The 19087-nt window shown below is 38.0% G+C and overlaps 1 protein-coding gene across 1 annotated transcript in view; it reads right to left on the bottom strand.

Moving 5' to 3' along the window:
* Nucleotides 1-19087, bottom strand: part of TMPRSS15 (transmembrane serine protease 15) — an 81713-nt gene that overhangs the window by 16586 nt on the left and 46040 nt on the right. Inside the window, exons 15-20 of the mRNA XM_063127700.1 lie at nucleotides 17883-17972; nucleotides 8506-8631; nucleotides 7435-7575; nucleotides 6238-6348; nucleotides 3352-3484; nucleotides 1108-1203 (exon numbers count right to left, since the gene is read on the bottom strand). Coding sequence (XP_062983770.1) covers nucleotides 1108-1203; nucleotides 3352-3484; nucleotides 6238-6348; nucleotides 7435-7575; nucleotides 8506-8631; nucleotides 17883-17972 — 697 coding nt within the window. The remainder of the gene's footprint in view (nucleotides 1-1107; nucleotides 1204-3351; nucleotides 3485-6237; nucleotides 6349-7434; nucleotides 7576-8505; nucleotides 8632-17882; nucleotides 17973-19087) is intronic.

The raw sequence follows: 19087 nt of genomic DNA, 5'->3' as shown, positions 1-19087 counted from the left end.
TCCCTGCTTAGAATAGGTCTGAATCTCATGTTGGCCATTTCACCTAAATACTTAATAGCGAGGGAACATGCCCACTGATCAATCCTTTCCCCTGATGTTCATGTTTTGTACAGGTAACATTGGACACTTCCAAATGAGTGATTCCCCCACATAATTTATGAATCGGTACAGTTCTGTGCCAGACTGTGGCACTCTACTGGTGGTACGCATATGCAGCCAGCAGAAATACTTATGAACACAATGACTGAAAAGATGTAGTGCTGTGGAAGTAAAATTTAATGCTAGTTTTATCTAAGTATATCTAGTATATGTACACATGTCTCTACACTAGGGTTGGGCAGCTTGTGGCCCCCAGCTCTAGCCTACAACTATGTTGGCTAGCACTAATGGGAGCTGTAGATCCAAATGTCTGGAGGGCCATATATTGCCTATTCCTGATCTACAGGATCACAAACATGTCTAAGAACAACTCAGGGATACTCCCAGGTAAGAGATAAGTCAATCCCCCCCCCCCTCCACATACCCAGAGAGACTGAGATGTTTTCAATATTTAGTAAGGAAACTTTGAATTCTGGATATGATTTTATTCAATTTATTAATTAAATAAATCCTACATTCCAATAGTATGCTCAAGGCAGCTGACATCCTCACCAAACCCAAAAGGTGCATAAATGAAATGCTAAATCAACAATAGAAAACAGAAATTTGAGGGTTGGAATCTCTTTCTGCTCCTGGCAGCTGATGGTGTCACAATGTTGAATGACTATGATGAAATAGCAAACGGAGGGGAATCCTTACTCCCCTGCCCCATCCCACTATTGGCAGCTGAAGTTCTTTTTCCAAGAGTCAGGGTGGCAAATGGAGAGTCATTCTTTGCTTTGAATGATTTGTTAAACTCATTGTGAAATTTAGTTGGACAGTGTTTATGGAGCTGGACACAAGCTATTGGCAATTTCTTAGCTGTACATTATGAAAGGATCATGTAAAATATAAAGTACAAAATATAAAGAAAAAATGAAAATACATGCTAAACATAATTTCAATTGATCATCATCATCATCATCATCATCATCATCATCATCATCATCATCATCTTTGAATACTTACCTAGGTGTTAGTATTAAGCTGTTGTTTACTGCTTTTCTAACTTCTACAAAAGGACCAATCCCATCATACAAAACCGGAAATGATCTATTCACATTTCTACAAGGGAAAACAATGCTTGGGATATCCTTTTAAATAATAATTAAAACATTCTAAAAACAATTACACTGAAGACATATATATATATATATATATATATATGTGTGTGTGTGTGTGTGTGTGTGTGTGTGTGTGTGTGTGTGTGTGTGTGACTTTGAGCAGTATGCAAGTTTAGACAGAAAAAAAGTTCCATGACTCCTTATAACTCCCAGCTGGGGATTACTATGTGTTGCCTTTTCTGGACTGGGGTTGCAAGCAAACTTGCCAGACAGATGGTCAGAGTGGTCAGTTGGAAAAATAAAGGGGATAAATCCAGTTACTAAATCCAGGTAAAAGAGGCAAGAGCAATAATTTCTTCTGCAGTGTGCTCACACCCCCAGTCTATAAACTGAACATAGGCAAGCAGACCCAGGGTTTGAATAGCTTCATCCAGCCATGGGAACTTCACCTATTGCCCTACTGCCAAGTATACTTTGTGATTGAGCAAAGGGATTTGTGTGATAATAAAACCTGCTTCTGTATATAGCTCAGTTTTTTGGACCAGGGTGAAAGTGTATGGTAGAAATTACCTCCTAACTCCACTCTCATTTATAAATGCTGACATACTTTAATTTGAGAAATAAGTCCTGGTGTCCTTTAATACTTTAATTTTACCTTCCACTAACAAGCCAAATCTAATTTTAGAAGTTCCACATGCATGTTCAAACACGATTTGCTTTGGTGCACTATGGTAGCAATTCTCAGTAGGTCTCCTCCTACCTATTGGGATAAAATATTGAGGAAATAGAAATATAGGCCAAATATCAGCAGAAATCCAGACTGCAAGGTATAATAAAACATGCAGAAGTTACTGAGAAATTGTTAGAATATCCTGGAGGTTTAAAACAAGGCTAGCTAAAGCAAGTGTGGAAATACTGTTGGAGAATAATCCAACACTTGGCAGGAAGATGGACTAAATGACCTAACAGGTCTCTTTTTTTACCTCCAGTTTCTTTGATTTTATGATTGTCTTTGCTCTTGCCTCTTTAGAGAAGTGCATGGAACCAGCAGGATGTGCACAGAGATTTGAGAGTGGCGGGGATGTAAGGACCTGGTTGAACACAATACATCCCTTAATAGAAGAACACAATGTAGCCATCTTCCCCAGTATTTCAAGCAATGGGGACTTTGGAGGCAGTTAATTGATGCACACACACTGGGCTACGCTTGGGCTTAGTTTCTCCTTCTTTCCAGATGGTCAGTTTTACAAACTGTTTCTCAAGTCATTACCGAGAAGGAGGATGCTGAGCACACACAGCCCCTCTGATTTACTTCTCCGTGGCACTGAAGGAACATCAGACATTTCAAATTTCATCAGCAGTTAGTCTTTTTCCTCAGGAAAAGGGGTAGGTGGGCAGGTAGAAAGCAAATTCCCCCATAAATCTTGACTGAAAAAAGTGAATTTCTAAAAGATCTGGTGACTTCCAAAGCTGCTGCTGCTCAGTTTCCCCTGTTTTTAGTGTCCTTACTGAGATACAAAAACAAACTGGACTATTTGTCAGTCTTATTGGTTTAAGTGAGAGAGTTAGAATGTGCTTCTACTGGATAATCCTACATCATTACCAGTGACAAATGACACAGCTGCCTTTGTGAATACAAAGGGATATATTTTCTTAATTATATTATTATTACTACTGCTGCTAATCAGTAATAGTATCGCTGAGCGCCTGTTATCATTCTGTACTGTTCTTAAAAATAGTATTACCAGCTCCCAAAAGGACAGGAAGGAGGAAGGAGATACAGTGCCTTGGCTGAAACAGGTTTTCAAAACTATTCAGAATTTGTTATGCAAACTTCAGTTATACATGATGAAATTTTTGGAACCTAACCTCCTGAGCACTGCAACACATTCAAGCATAAATATGGGATGTTACAAGACATGCACTCTTAATGCTCCTCCTGCACCACTGCTATTCCTCCTAAAGTGCCTTAGTCAAAGAAAAGTGTCTTAGTGGAAGAATGAAAATGATTCCTGACACTTTCAAATGTGTGCATTGAATAACCACACATCAGTACGCTGCCTTTTTAAAGTTGGCTATACCCACTGCTATACACAACACAATATACCATTTAGGCCAGAAACCAGACTTATTAAATAGCCTTACTTACCCTAGTCCCAGCCAGTGACAGATTCTGCTTGATGATTGTTCAGTCCAGCCATTTGCACAAGCTGTATGCCATTTTTTCTCAACCTTGAACTGGACCAACCCGTTGAAGCTGAGAGAACCTTTGACCAAGCGCACTATTGGCAAAACAACAGTCATAGGTGAAGAGTACAACATAGACTGTAGGTCATTTCCATCCACAGAGAAGCTCTACAGACTCAACTTCCGTCATACTAACCAAGAACGGGAAAAGGGAGAATGACTTGTACTTTTGCCCACATTTTTTATAAAGCTATTCTGAAGCCAAATTCGTTTGGGGTGGGGGCAGGACTTGAACCAACACCATTTTTATCATGTATCATTCAACTGCACCCCACCAGTGTGGTTGACATTGTTCTGTTCTTGCTTCTGCATTGTTTGGGATCCATGCAAAAGCTGTCAATCATGAAGTTCCTGTAACAGCATATTCGGGATACTAAGAAGAGACATTCCAGCTCCTCAGGTGGTTCTGATGCACCACCTGAAGATGGTCTGATGAGCGCATTGACCCAGTTCACACAATCACCTTATTGGACAATAAGGCAGCAACTAGAAAGCCCAGCACACCTGCCAGAGTACATACAAAGGAGGTCTCTTATACTACCATTTAGGTCTAGGAATTGCAGTGAATAGCACCAATTACAATCCTGTAAGATCAAATATTATCATATACTTTGCTTGCCTTGTTCAGATTTTCACCCTTTTGTGGAAATTATTGCAAAACATTTTCAGATGCTTCTTTTAAAATTATTTGTTGTACATATGTAATTTATATCCTGCCCATCCAACACAGGTCGAGTCCCTATTCCCTGAATTGCCTTTCAACTGAGCAGGACCACTTTTGCCTTGTCTGGATTAAGCTTCAGAATGCGTGCCTTTCCCCTTGTAAACTGGAATTTAGTTTCTGTTATAAAAATCAGGAATAAAGAAAAAAATAATCTCCACTAAACATAGCAGGATTTATTTATTTATTTATTGCACTTATATACCGCTCCCATAGCCAGGGCTCTCTGGGCGGTTTACAGAAATAAGGATAAGATCTATTCGGAAGCACATTTTGCTTCTGGATGCTTATACTACTAATGATGAAGTTCAAGATCCCTGCCAGCACATCTCTAAAGGTTTCATTGTGAACAGTTATGATTTATCTAACATAAGCCAAGGAAATATGCCTCCAAATCTAAGCATCCACCCACAGAAACAATTGTGTCAGACAGCACTTTGTCTGCAAAGCAATTCCTTTTCTTTCTTTCTTTTTTTTACCAGACCCCAGCATCATTTTAACATCAGTTCTGCATATAAATGGTTGTACAGAGACCATTATTTCTGTTTTATATGAAACAGAGCTATGTATGGAACATTTAATTTTGGAAATAACTACCTCCACAGATGGTGCTATGACAACAGCTGTCATTGTTGTCAAAGTAACCCGCATATGTGTTGTGAAACAGTTGAAATGCTATTCTCCACAGCTGTTTTATGCTCCTGTCAAACACTTTTATCAAGCTTACTCTTGATCCTAAACTCATTTCCTTGAAAGTAAGCTTAAGAATTGAGTCCTAAGCACGCCTTTTGAGCAAACGTTGAAGTGAATAAATAAAACTCCACACAGGAAGGAACTCCATAGTTCCCATGCGCATAAGGAGGCCCCACATCAGAATGAATATATTTAGGTTCAGGATAGTCAGTCTTCCATCCTCAACAGTTTTTTTCATTCCAATGGAAACAGAGCTGCACAAGCATTCTAAACAAAACCACATGCAGACCTCCTGTTCCCAGAAGAATGAACACAGCAGCCTCCACTCAAAAGGTTATGTTCCCTCTCTGGAACAGAGCGTAAAACTTCAAGTAGCACACGTACATGTATAGAAGGCACACAGGGCCCAGTGAACCTTTGAGTCATCACTTTATACTTTAGTCTGCTGTAAATATGCTGTATACAGTATAGTAACATTGTATACACCTTGATCTAGATTCTTAGCCTGTGTAAAGGTTTGTTGTGTCAATGGAACAAATCTATATACAACTATGGGTAGCGCAATCCCATGTAGCGCAACCCCAGAGTAGCTCATATGGATACGGACAGAACAAAAGCCTATCACTGGCAAGCAGGGCAGTGCCAATGTGGAGCAGAACATCCTTGCAACAGCATCCTTGCCAACCTTTGTCATTTGGTTTGTTGTGGCAATACCTTTGCCTGATCCTGTATAATGCTCCACTGATATAGACCTTGGCCAGAGGACTCTAAACTTTCATAATGAATTAAGATTATCAATTTTCTCCTGGCCATCTAATCAGTGATCTCTAGGCTGGAGTAGAGTGGAGGAAGGGTTTCTTCCTGTGTTGCATTAAGTTTTGGAGGGATGGTAGATGTTCCGTTACCCTGGCCCAAGCAAGATGACCAAGCAAGATGACCCAGCTGCTACAGAAAAGTGACAGGCATATTGTTCTTTCACCTCCCCACACTTACGCAAAATAAATCTATTGAATGGTTTAAAAAGGGGATTGGACAAATTCATGGAGGATGGCTATCAATGGCTATCAATGGGTATATGCTACCTCCAGTATCAGAGGCAATATGCCTAAGCCCACCAGTTACTGGGGAACATGGGTGGGAGGGGGCTATTGAACTCATATCCTGCTTGTGGATTTCCTATGGGCAGCAGGTTGGCTTCTGGGTGAACTGAATGCTGGACTAGATGGATCCTTGGTCTGATCCAGCATGACTCTTTTCGCCTTCATATGTTCTCATGTATTTGATGTTTCTCCATGAACGTTTTTTGCTTATTCAGAAATGTCACATGTATTAGAAGCAGCTTGCTGATTTTTGGTTTAAGAGGAAAATACTTACCACAGTCTGCTTCATCAGAATTATCTTTACAGTGCTGTGATTGGTCACAAAGGAAAACCAGTGGTATGCATTCTCTACTTCCACACTGATAATAATTGGGTCCACAGGGATCTGTAAGATACAATAAAAAGTCTGTATCTTCACTATTGGCCATGAGGGATGTAAACATGTAAATATTATTACCCTGGACTGATATTCTACTCAGGCAAAGTATTCTTAATGAACAAATTTTGAACCTGTGCTGATTTTCTGGTGTCCCATAAATGAAGGCATTCATATATTTTTAATACAAGTGCAAGTAATTTCATCTGATAAAGACTTAAAAGTTAAACATTGACTATAATTAATGGTGCATTTTTCTTAAGAGGTGCCAGGTTACTCTGAGGGCCAAATGTCACCTTAGCAAGATCTACTGTTAGCTCAACAGCTACCTCTTCATTCCTCTGCCTTCAGGAGGTGGTGATTTGCAGCAAAGAAACAGCAGTGGGTATGCTTAAACCTTTCCTTCATGCTATCATGCTACTTCCAAGTGCTGGCTCCAGGTTTTGGGGGGCCCGTGGGCAAGGCAATCCCATTCCTTCAGTGAGTCTGTTTTATCACCACTACTGTCCCTAACTACTATTGGTCTTCATTCCCTCTCTCCTCATTGCTAGCATTTACATGCTTGATATGTAGAGTACCAGCAAGCAAGTAGGCAGTGGTGTCTACCATTGCTCCTTCTCACCACCACTGTTGCCTCAGCAAGAGTGAGGGGCAGGTGAATAAGCTGGGTGCAATGGTGAAGAGGAAGATCAAGTCCAGGGGGATCTTGTCAATAGGCCTCTGCTGGGATGCAGGCCTTTGGCAGGTACCTGGCCATGCCTATCTTTGATGCTGGCCCTGCTATTTCTCCTCTGAAGGCCCCTTTCAGGTGATTTTCCCTTCTGGGATTTGGGACCTATGCTTGTGAGATAAACACAATCTGTTGTCTCACAAAGCAGCAGCAGGAGTCACAGCAGGAATACTCTGCTGCTTCTCTGCTGCAAATCACCCCCTCACAAGGCTGCTTTGAAGCACAGAATTGGTGTTGAGCTAATGTTAGAGTAATTGAGAGCTAGAGTGTAAGACATAAATTACCCCAAGACAGACCCTGAGAGAGACATCTATGGTGAATATTCAAGGAATATTTCTTCACCGTTCACTATGTGTGAAGCTCACCCGGCATGCCTAGATGGTAGCCTGTAGTAAAATTGGCTACAAATCCTTTCCTAGTTCCAGATTTGTCCGTAACGAAGAGCACAGTCATCTGGTGCGTCGTAGAGAAGGTATCTGGCACTGGGGATCTTCCAGTATATACAGCTACTCATAAGGATAAAACAGGGGCATATTTTAGACATGAGCCAAATGAATTCTGCTTAGAAAATCGTATTGTTACTTATCAAAAATACAGAGAAAAACACAACACAAGTTTATGGCTGCGAAAAGGGGTCCATTTTCCTTCATCGTAACCTTGTGAATATGGTCTTCCAAGGCTAAAAAATATATTCCTGAATATTTTAAATATTTTGAGATGAGCTAAATTTTAGATACGTTTCATCTACAAATGGTGCTGAATTTCCACTTGTTTTATAATTAGAATGTAACGGAATTTACCTGGAATGGAGCCAGGCTTTACCATCTATCAGCAGATCTGATTCCAACAAAATGTGGGTTCATGACTAGAGCTTGGCTCGTATGTGCAGAAGCCTCAGCCACATCACACAACAGAACCCAGAAAGGAATCTCCAAACTTATTTATTCATTTAGTCCATTTATAACACTCCTTTCTTCCATCATGGAAGAGGTCCCAGGTGTCCCTGACCTAAACACTAACCAGACCCAAACTTGCTTAGCTTTAGTTGACCATATGCCTTTGGATCTTCAAAGCCATTTACGTTTCAAAAATCAATCTGGAAGTTTCAGTGGAATCTGTGAAAAAGTCCTCCAAAACATTTCTGGAGTGGAATGCGCCCATCTCTAGTTTCACTTGTACTCTCGATGCTACTGTTATTGTAAATACTTATGATACGTGAAATATATTGTTATGTCTGGGAAGGATAAAAACCACAAAGTAAGTATACTCTCATTACTCTGAAATTGCAGCTCCCTGGAATGATCACAAATGTACTGTGGAAATCTTTCAAATACATAAACAATTTATGTTTTCCAGAGAAGATGAAATTCTGCATAGCAATGCTCACTATTCTAATTCCATATGTTTTATCACATAAATCAGTAAATTACACTTGCCCAAAAGTAAAGAATCATCTCCTCTCCCATCTCGGATTTCCACAACATCATAAATATTTTCCAGATCAAAATACTGGAAATGAAGTTGAATATTTTTTCCTTTCTTTGCATTTAAATACCACACACCTAGAAAATAAAATTCAAGGAAGATTGCATGAAACAGTCCTTCATTGGGGTGCTTATTTGTCAGTATCTTTTCAAAAAGAGATGGAAGCAGGAGTTTACACAAAGAGGCAGCCATTTTTCATGGCTTTCTCTTCCAATCCGAGAATGAATAAAGTTTAAACATAGTCAGTTGTATTTTTATTGTCTCAAGTCTCTCTTGCATATTAGTTCTCACACTTATGCTTTAGTCTTTAGTGTCAGTATCTTTCAAAATAATGCACCCCACAATCGTTTTCTCAGAATTATTTGAGAGTGCTCGATGTAATGCAGAAAAAAAAAAAATCCAAGCAGTGGTGTGTCTGTGTGTGCTTTAACTGCTACTTTTACTGCTGGTGGGTGTGGAGGCAGGGTCCACAACTCAAGATTCCTGTGGAATTCCACCTCAAACAAAAGCAGAGAAGTAATCCTCTTTGTAGATTGTTTATTTTATTTATTTCTTATTGATTTACAAGATTTATATACCACTCCCCATCCAAGGATTTTGGAGCAGTGAACAAACAGAATAAAGACTAAAACAGAATAAGAACACATTAAAACACATTTTTAGAAGAAACAAAGTGCAAATAAAACTGTGGCTGGTCATTCTGGGAAAGCTGCCTGGAACAACAACATTTTCAGGAGGTGCCAGAAGGAATACAACATTGGCGCCTGCCTGACCTCCAAAGGCAGGGAATTCCATAGGAAGGGGGCTACCACACTGAAGGCTCTTCTCCTGGTGGACTCCAGTTGGACCATAGGTCCACGTGGAATAACCAGGAGCATGCCCTCAATGACTGGACAGGTAAGTAGGGGAGAAGGTGCTCCCTCAGGTATCCTGGTTCCAAGTGTTTAGGGCTTTGTACACTAGTACTAGTACCTTAAACCTAGCGAACTGACAGCCAGTGCAGTTCTCTCAGCAAAGGAGATACATGCTGAAAAGAAGCAGCTCCTGACAACAGCTGAGCTGCTGTATTCTGCACTAGCTCCAGCTTCCAGAGAGGCTTTAAGAGCAAGCCCACATAGAGCACATTGCACTAATCCAGCCTTGAGGTTACTAACGCCTGTACCACTGTGGTTTAGGCACTGTATAACAGAAGAACATACAAAATAAGAAGAGTCTTGCTGGATAGCACCAAATGCCAGCATCCTGTATGCACAATGACTAACTAGATGCATGAGGGAGCCCATAAGCAGGACATGAGAGCAATATCAATATCACAGTTGTGTACCCAGCAATTGCTATTGAGTAGCATACTACCTCTGATACCGGAGACAAAGTTTAGCCATCATGACTAGTGGCCATTGATTGCCTTATCCTCCAGGAATGTGTCTAATCAACTTGGTGGCCATTACTAATTCTTGTGGTAGTGAGTTCCATAGTTTAACTATGCCCTGATAAAACAAGGCCTGAAGCCTTGATACACCTGCTCTGTATGTAGGCCTCTGTACGTAGTTTGGTTCTTGCAAATGAGCTGTATGATTGGAATAACGTGGGGGGGCGGAGCTGGCCGCCTGAGCAATGGCGGGTTTCTTCTGAGGCTCTAAGCGGCGTTTGCCGGAAAAAGCAATTATCTCTCTTCTAATGGGCATAAATCTTTGAGCAAACGACAGAAAATGATTATAAAAGTCACAGGAGCTGGAAAAGCAGAGAGATTTGAAGAAGGGAGGTGAGATGATTGATATTTAATACAATGTCTGTGTAAACGGCAACACTATCGAAACCGAAAGTAACACTGACGCAGTTTAAAAAGAAGGAATTTATGCTTGCTGGACATTGATTTGTGTTATAACCTTTCATTCTTATCTCACATGGGAAAGATTGAAATGCTGGCTTTGTAAGGTGGAAGTTGTTGATTGGATTTATTGGCGTGGTGAGAAGGGGGGGAGAGAAGGTGGAAGAAGCTGCATTCGGCATTCGGTGAGGGAGATGTGGGAAGCTGAGAGGCTGCGAATGATTAAACTGATCCCCTCTAGTGAATGCTGTTGTGAACTGGATATTCCCCCCCCCTCATGAAGAAGGAAAAAGTGTTTGATATATAACAGAGAAGCCAGCATAAGTTGCTAAGGAAGTGAGTTACACTCTAAGATTTATGCCCTACCCAGAAGAGTCCCATGCCTAACGTTAAAAGAAAGATCAAAAGTTGGGCAAAGCTCAATATACAAAAAAAGAAAAAGAAAAAAAAAAGAAAAAAGAAGAAAAAAAAATAAGAAACCTTCAAATCATAAAAAAAGGAACTTTCAAATCATAATTTGGCATACCTCTCCCTCCTGGAAAGGACAGCCCCTGGAGTTGAGCAAGAGGAGGAAGATAAAGACCCAGTCCCTTTGGATACAATACCAAATAAAGAAAAAAATATGACTGAAGGAGGAGAAAGTGGTAGTAACCCTCCCTCGTTGATGTAGATCAGGCCCATTATAGCTGAAAATAACATTGTTATATTTTAAAAAAATGGATCAGCATATGAGTGAATTTAGACATCAATTGTGTATTTAGCGGATAAAAAGGCGGAAAATTCGGATAAGATCAAAAAGATAGAGGCTAAAGCGGATTTGGACCAGAAGAAATAAGAGGCTTTTGAGAAATCAACTAATATACAATTTAAAGAATGGGTACTGTGATCGATTGCCTTGGAAGATTAATCTAGTAGATCTACTTTTTGAATAAAGCAGCTAAAGGAGTCGCAGGGAGAAGATCTTAGAGAAATCATCGTGAACTGGTTCAAGGAGCTGATGCCTGATATATCAATAGACGGATTGGATCCGGATCGAGTCCATCGTGTGGGGGGGCAAAACCACAAAGGGGCAAGAGACATTTTGGTGAAATTTGGTAATTATTATAAAAAAGAGCAAATTATGAAAGAATTGAGATTTAAGAATCAGATATAATATAAAGGCAAACCAGTGCAAATTTACAATGATCTTTCTCAACGTACATTAGATTGGAGATGTAGTCTTAAACCAATAACGGAAACATTAATGAAGAATAAAATTCCTTATGCATGGGGTTACCCGGTTTTTTTAAGATTTACATATGGGAGGAGGGAACATAGAGTAACCTCATTGGATCAAGGTAAAGATTTGCTGAAGAGGCTGGGTCTGGATGGGGAAGCAGATGGGGCTGGAGTGGGTGGGGGAGGGAATGAGGCTGGGACATCTGGAGAGTAAGAGAATTGTTAATTATGTTTGGAGATAATTGCAAATAAAAATGCTAATATAGAAACCTGCCGGCCAGGCACAGCACTGCCTCCCCCCTCCCCCTTTAAAGTAGATGGCTGGAGTACTAGACTCACGGGGATATGGGGGGGGATTAGAGTGGGGAGGTGGGGAGGGGGGGAAGGTAGGGGAGGAGGGATTGGGGTAGGAGGGTGGGGGTTTTATGTATGGAGTTTGTGTTTTTATGTAAGCAAGTTTGAACTGCTGAGCACAAGGGATCGGAAGAGATTTCAAAAGGGTGATTATGGATAAAAAGATAAAGGTATCAACACTCAATGTTAAAGGTTTAGGGGCAGTCGTGAAAAGGAAGAGAATAGAACAAATGCTTAATAAAGAGGGATCAGATATTATAATGATCCAAGAGACACACCAAGGCTCCGAGAATTCGAATATGATAAAATTAAAGTGGCTAGCCTATTATGAAAAGTCATTAGGGACATCAAAAAAAAATGGAGTGGCCACTTTGATTTCAAAAAAAAGTGGGTTTACATTAGAAGAGGTAAAAAAGGATGATAAGGGTAGATATCTTATGTTAAAAGGTAAAATTGAGGGAAAGGTCTATACTTTGATTAATGTTTATGCCCCAAATGAGAGGCATAGAGAGTTTTTTATAAAGTTGTTTAAAGAAATAGAAGAATTTAAGGAGGGGTATGCTATATTAGCTGGGGATTTTAATATGGTTATGGATAATAAAAGAGACAGGTCAAATCCCACTAATGCTGAAAAGAGGAACAATATGACTATATTGAATAAATTAGTAAAAGAAAATGATTATTTAGATTCGTGGCGCTTACTTAACGGGAATAGGCCTGGATTCTCATACTTTTCCCCAGTTCATCATACATACTCCAGGATAGATCATATATTTGTTTCAAAAGACTTTGCAACGAGGATTTGTAAAATGGAAATGGGGGTAATAAAAGTAACTGATCATGCCTTGTTAAGTTTAGAATTTACAGTTAAGAAAGATTATAAAGAGGCATATAGATGGAAGTTGAACACAAAGATATTGAAATACAATAAAATAGTAGATAAAATTCAGAAGGAACTGTCGGAGTCATGGGAAATTAATGAAAAAGGAGGAACAGCTGGGTCAGTCATTTGGGACACCATGAAGGCTGTAGCAAGAGGAATCTGTATTAGAGAAACATGTAGTTTAAAAAGACAACAACGTGCAGAACAGGAAAAGTTAGAGATAGAAATTAAAAACTTGGAGGAAAGATATTGGCGAAGTAAAGATAAATATAAATTAGTGGAAATACAAGCTAAGAAGAAACAATTAGAAAATTTAAATATAGAAGAGATTCAAAAGAATTTAATGTATATGAAAAGGGAATATTTTGAAAACAGTGATAAGAACTCGAGGTTGCTTGCCAAGCTCACACAAAAAGAAAAAGGGAGGAATGGGATAGAAACGTTGAAAGATAGCCGAGGGAATTATTGTCATGCAATGAAAGCTAAAATAAAAAATTTTCAGGAATTTTATCAGGAATTGTACAAGGGTAAAGAAATTCAACAAGAAAAGGTGGAGGAGTATATTGGAAGGTTTATAAAGAAGGAAATAAAATCAGAATATAAGGAGTTAATGGAGTCAGTAATAACTCAAAGAGAAGTTGAAGAGGTTATTGATAAGTTAAAAGTGGGTAAATCACCAGGAGCAGATGGTTTGGGTCCAGAATATTATAAGGTCTTCAAAGATTGTTTAGTTCCAAAATTAATGGAACTTTATAATAGGATATTATCAGGAGAGAAGATACCCGAATCATGGGAACATTCAGTGATAATTCTGATCCCAAAACCAGATAAAGATTTGACTAATCCCGATTCTTATAGACCTATTTCTTTAATAAATCAGGATGCTAAAATTTTTACATCTATTATGGCCAAACGACTAAATAAATTTTTGGCAGAATATATAGGAGCAGATCAATGTGGGTTTGTGGTAGGAAGACATATGCATAATTTAGTGGGTAGAGTTTTAAATGTAATAAATGTAATAAAAAAAGCAAATATTAAGGCAGGTATTATGGCATTAGATATTTTTAAAGCTTTTGATTGTGTGAGCTGGCAGGCACTAAAGAGTATTATAGATAAATTGGGATTTGGAAATAAATTTAAAAATGTAATAGAACAGCTATATTCCCAAAATACGGCGGTAGTGGTGGTAAATGACGGACTTACTGAAAAGATACGACTAGCCAGAGGAACAAGACAAGGATGTCCGCTCTCGCCGGTCCTTTTTGTAATGGTTATGGAAGTTTTGGCGAAGGCACTAAGGGAGGATAAAGAATTAGAAGGAATTGGAGAGGTAAGGGAAATAAAGCTAAACATGTTTGCGGATGATACTTTATTGACCATTAAGAATCCATTAAGAAAATTAGAAAGAATTAAATATCAGTTGAGGGAATTTGAGGAAATTACAGGGTTAAAAATAAATTGGTCTAAATCAGAGATGATGTTGTTTAACTATACTAAGAAGGAAGAAAAGGATTGGGAATTTAAGGGAATGGAATTGAAAGTTAAGAACGAGATTAAATATTTGGGAATTAAAATTACAAAAAATCTAGAGAATTTAGAAAGGGAAAATTTAACGAGGTTAAAGAAAGAGGTACTAGAGAAATTGGAAAAATATAAAAGATTAAATTTATCTTGGTTTGGGAGAATAGCTTTGATAAAAATGAAGATATTAGCTAAAATTAATTTTGTATTTAGGATGTTACCTATAAAAATATCAGAAACCGAGATAAAAAGTTGGCAAAATATTATTAATAAATATTGTAATGGAGAAAAGAGAGCAAGAGTGAATAAAAATAATTGGTACCTAAGCCAAAAAAAGGGGGGAATGGGTCTCCCAAACATAAAATTATACTACGTAGCAAATAGATTAAGACATGTTGTAGAAGCAATTATGGGAGTAGGAGATTTATATTGGATGGAAGAAAAAATCATAAGTAAGGTAGAGATGAATCTGGAGAATGTTTTTTTTAAAGATGGAGGAAGAAAGTGGGTTGGAAGTATAGATAATCCACTCCTGAGGACTCAATGGGAAATTTGGAGTAAATTTAAAGGGAAGCTGCTTCCGAGCAACTCTCCCTTAGCACCGATAATAATGTTAAAGAATTTCCCAGAGGATCTAAAGGGTAGATTATGTAAAATATTAAAAGAGAAAAATAAAATAAAATTAAAGGATTGGGTAAGAGATATTAAAACAAGAGAAGATATGGAAAATTTGTTAAAGGAGAAGAAGCTATCTTGGCTAGAATATGGTCAATTAGAACAATGGAATAAAAAGTGGATTAAAGATAATAGAATGTGCAGAAAGATGACGAGGTTTGAAGAATTAGTAGTAAGTAAGGAGAAAGGAAAAGGAAGTAGTATAGTTTCAAAAGGATTAATGAGTGAAATATATAAAATATTGTTAGAGAAGGAGTTTAGAGAGAATACAGAGAAAATGATTTGGGAATCAGATTTGAAGATACAAATAGGGCGACAGAGCTGGGAGGGACTATGGAAACAAAGAGTGTTGAGAAGTTTATCAGTAAGAATAAAGGAGAATTATTTTAAAATTTTATGGAGGTGGTACCTAACCCCGGTTAGATTGAATAAGATAAGTGATCAACATTCAGCAAATTGTTGGAGAGGATGTGGGGAAAAAGGAACGTATTTACATATGTGGTGGCAATGCAAATATGTACAAAGATTATGGAAGATGGTGTTTTCAGAAATTGAAGAAATAGTGGGAATGAAAATAGAACAAACACCAAAAATAGCATTGCTGTCACTATTTGAAGATATAAAGTGTGGAAAAGGAACTATAGAGCTGATATCGAGTTTGTTGGTTGCAGCACGATTGATGATAGCTAGGAACTGGAAGATTCAAGGGGAATATTCTATTGAAGAATGGTACAAAGAAGTATGGGACATAGCCATTAATGATAAACTGACATGCAATATTAAGTGGAGAAAAGGCGTAACTAAAATAAATGAGTTCGAAGGAATCTGGAAACAGTTCCTAGTGTTTGTGTTTACTAAGGGAAGTGGGAAACCACCAGCAGAAGAAATGATTAGATTTTGGACTCAAGAATGATCCCGAGGTGGGGGGTGCACATTTATGTTAAGAATGAAGATGTTGTAGTGTGATAAGGCATATGTAATAGTTTTTGATATTTGTACTCAACAATTATTCAATATGTATGCAGCAGATATTTGATGTATTTTTTTTCTTATTGTGTTAGTTTCAGTTATATTTTGGAAATGTTTATCTATGTTTATATAGTGTTGAAAATGAATAAAAATTATTATATAAAAAAAAAAATGATTGGAATAACGTATGTGCCTGAATGTATTGAAATGCTAAAAGTGTTATATCAGCAAGGAAATGCTTAATTAGAATTTCTAACTGTCAAGACCTCTTGATATACTAAAAGACAAATGAGATAGCTTGATAAGGAGGACTGACTATCCAGGTCAATTTGACATTGCCAGAAGAGTTATGGGATAAAGTATAATGAAAGTTTTTCTTTGATCTGTCTTTGTTTTGCTTTAGAACTTTGATTACTGCTAATTTGTTAAGATCCTACTAAATATATCTGCTTTTCACACTGCCAGTTGAGAAGTCCTTGTCTGTAGGACTTTCTCCATACAGCTGTATTATGTTCAATAAAATAGAGTTGCCTTACAACCAAAGTGGATTTTTATCTTGGACAGTGCTATATGAAAAAGTACTTCCTCCCACAATTCAGCATCATTGGAAAAGCCTGGGCAATAGTATTATGAGAGAGGGAGAAGTTTCCACTTTCTCCATGCTGTGCATGATTTTATACATCTCTATCAAGTCTCCTCTTACACACCTCTTTCTTAAGCTAAAAAGCCCCAAACACTGTAAACCATGGTGGCTACTCATAAGAGAATAGTCACCACAGGCCTAAGATCCTTTCCTGCATAGTCAACACCAGCTCAGATTCCATTGGCATATACTGTATGGGAAGATACAATGTTTTCCCCTAATGTGTTTCACTTTATGCTTGCTTACATTGACTTGCATTTACCATTTTAATGCCCATTCTCCCAGTTTGGAGAGATCCTCTTGGAATGCTTTGCTGTCCCTTTTTGTTCTAATCACATTAAATAATTTGGTGTCATCAACAAACTTGGTCACTTCACTGCTCACCCCTTGTTCATTTATGAATAAGTTAAAAGCACCAGCCCCAATACAACTCTTTGGAGGACTCCACTGCGTCACACTGAGTTCTTTAAGAACTCTCAGATGGATACCATTTAGACCTAGTTTTGTTCATTTTAAATTTTCAAAAAGGTCTAAAACTTCATCTTTGTCTCAAATCCTCAGATTCTCTTCCTTAAAATATCATTTCATGCACCAGTAAGTATCTGTCATATATCCACTATAGTGAACACAGATGCAAAGAATTCATTCAGCTTCTCTGCAATCTCCTTATTATCCTTATCATCCCTAACCCTAACCCTTTAACTCCCTTGTCACCCAGTGTACCATTTGCCTCCCTAGGCAGTTTCTTGCTTCTGATGTATTTATTGTTCTTAAAGTTACTAGTGACATACCTCTCAAAACTCTTTACTACATCCCTTATTGCCTGCTTGCTTTTCCTTTGTGCATGCTTGTGTTCCTATTTGTCCTCCTTATTTGGGGAAAACTTCCATTTTCTGAATGAAAGCATATTTTCCCTGAAACTGCTTATTAACTATGCTGCTGACTTCTTGGACTTAGTTGTACGTTTCCTGACCTGTGGGATATATTCTAGCTGAGCTTCTCTTATTGTGGTTTTGAGTAGCCCCCAGGTATTCTTGCTTCTCTTTGACTTCTTTTTTATCCATCTCCCTGTTCTTGAGAAATATCTTCACTTGAAGTCAAATGTGACTTTGTAGATTCAAAATCCTGGTAGAATCACAACATGCACTTCACTTAGAAGCACTAATCAGGGCTACAAATGCCACATTTCCCAGTCTAACACATCCGTCATATACATTTGAGACATATTACTTACAAGAGGCTATGTTGGGGTAGTTGTTGGGATAGTTCATTGAACTAAATGTAGTGTTTGGTTCCCACAGATCAAATGGCCCTCCACAGTCACCTAAAAGGAAAAAAAATGGTTCAGAAAAGATAATCCATTTAATTTTGAACAACATAGTTTCTTACTTGTATTGAAAATTTAGAAACTGTGTTTCAGTCCTGATCCCACCACAGTGCCCTTTGGATTTGTCCTCATCTCACCCTTAAACATACTAACTTGTTTCCTGTTTCTACCAGATGCCCCCACACCCCACTAGCCCTAGAGATAAAATCCCCTCATTCATCCACGCTGAAGAGGGGCTTATTCCCAAACATTGAAGAGTAGGTTTCAGATGTGTAGTAGTAATTTCATAGTAATAGTTTTATTGTTCAGCTATAAGCCATAAAACAGAAGGGATATTCAGAGTCGAGCAACAAATTTAGCTCTCAATTTCCTGGCAACCAGAGAAAACAAGGAAACACACAAGGTAACATATTTTTCATTTTCAAACAAAACAAACAAATTGACTAGGTGTAACAAAATTATTCCTGAGCCTAAACTCAGAGAAATATTTTTTTTCCCATGGGAATCTTTATAAGGAAGACATTGTGTCTACAGGTGTGTGGGCTGAGCAGGTGTGGTAACACATTATTTATTCTCAAGTAGCCTCTTTGACTAAACAAGTCAAGTCTAATCAATAATAATAAAAACAATTAAATTTAAAAAAAGTTTCTTAAGAGATTAAAAAGAAAGCATTGCAGTATAGAATAAAATCATCATCAACAAAAATGTAATCTAAATAAATAGTCACATAAGGAAAAGGAAAGGAATGGGAGTAAGGAAAGACAATAGAAGACAGACATCAAGTTAAAATCTCAGCAAATTATAGATATTTTGGGGAAATAGATGTGAGAGCTTCCATGCTTTTTAAAGGATTGGAGGAACTGAATCAACTAACTATGTAACAGCTGCTATTTATAAGTTGGAAGCTTATTTATTAGCACTTCATAATTCAAAGTGTGCACAAAGGGGACATTTAATAATATTCAGGTAGAATCTAGGAAGCTTAAAAAGTAGTCTTTTTTTCTTAAGGATTCCTATGGCCCTAAAGAAAAATGAAGAAAAAGAAACCAATGTCATGGACAGTAATGAGCCCGGCAAAATTACTAGCCTCCCTAATATCTAAATACTAAGTA

This window comes from Elgaria multicarinata, chromosome 5, assembly GCF_023053635.1.
Source record: "Elgaria multicarinata webbii isolate HBS135686 ecotype San Diego chromosome 5, rElgMul1.1.pri, whole genome shotgun sequence".
Classification (NCBI taxonomy): Eukaryota; Metazoa; Chordata; class Lepidosauria; order Squamata; family Anguidae; genus Elgaria; species Elgaria multicarinata.
This window is presented reverse-complemented; position numbering and strand designations above follow the sequence as displayed.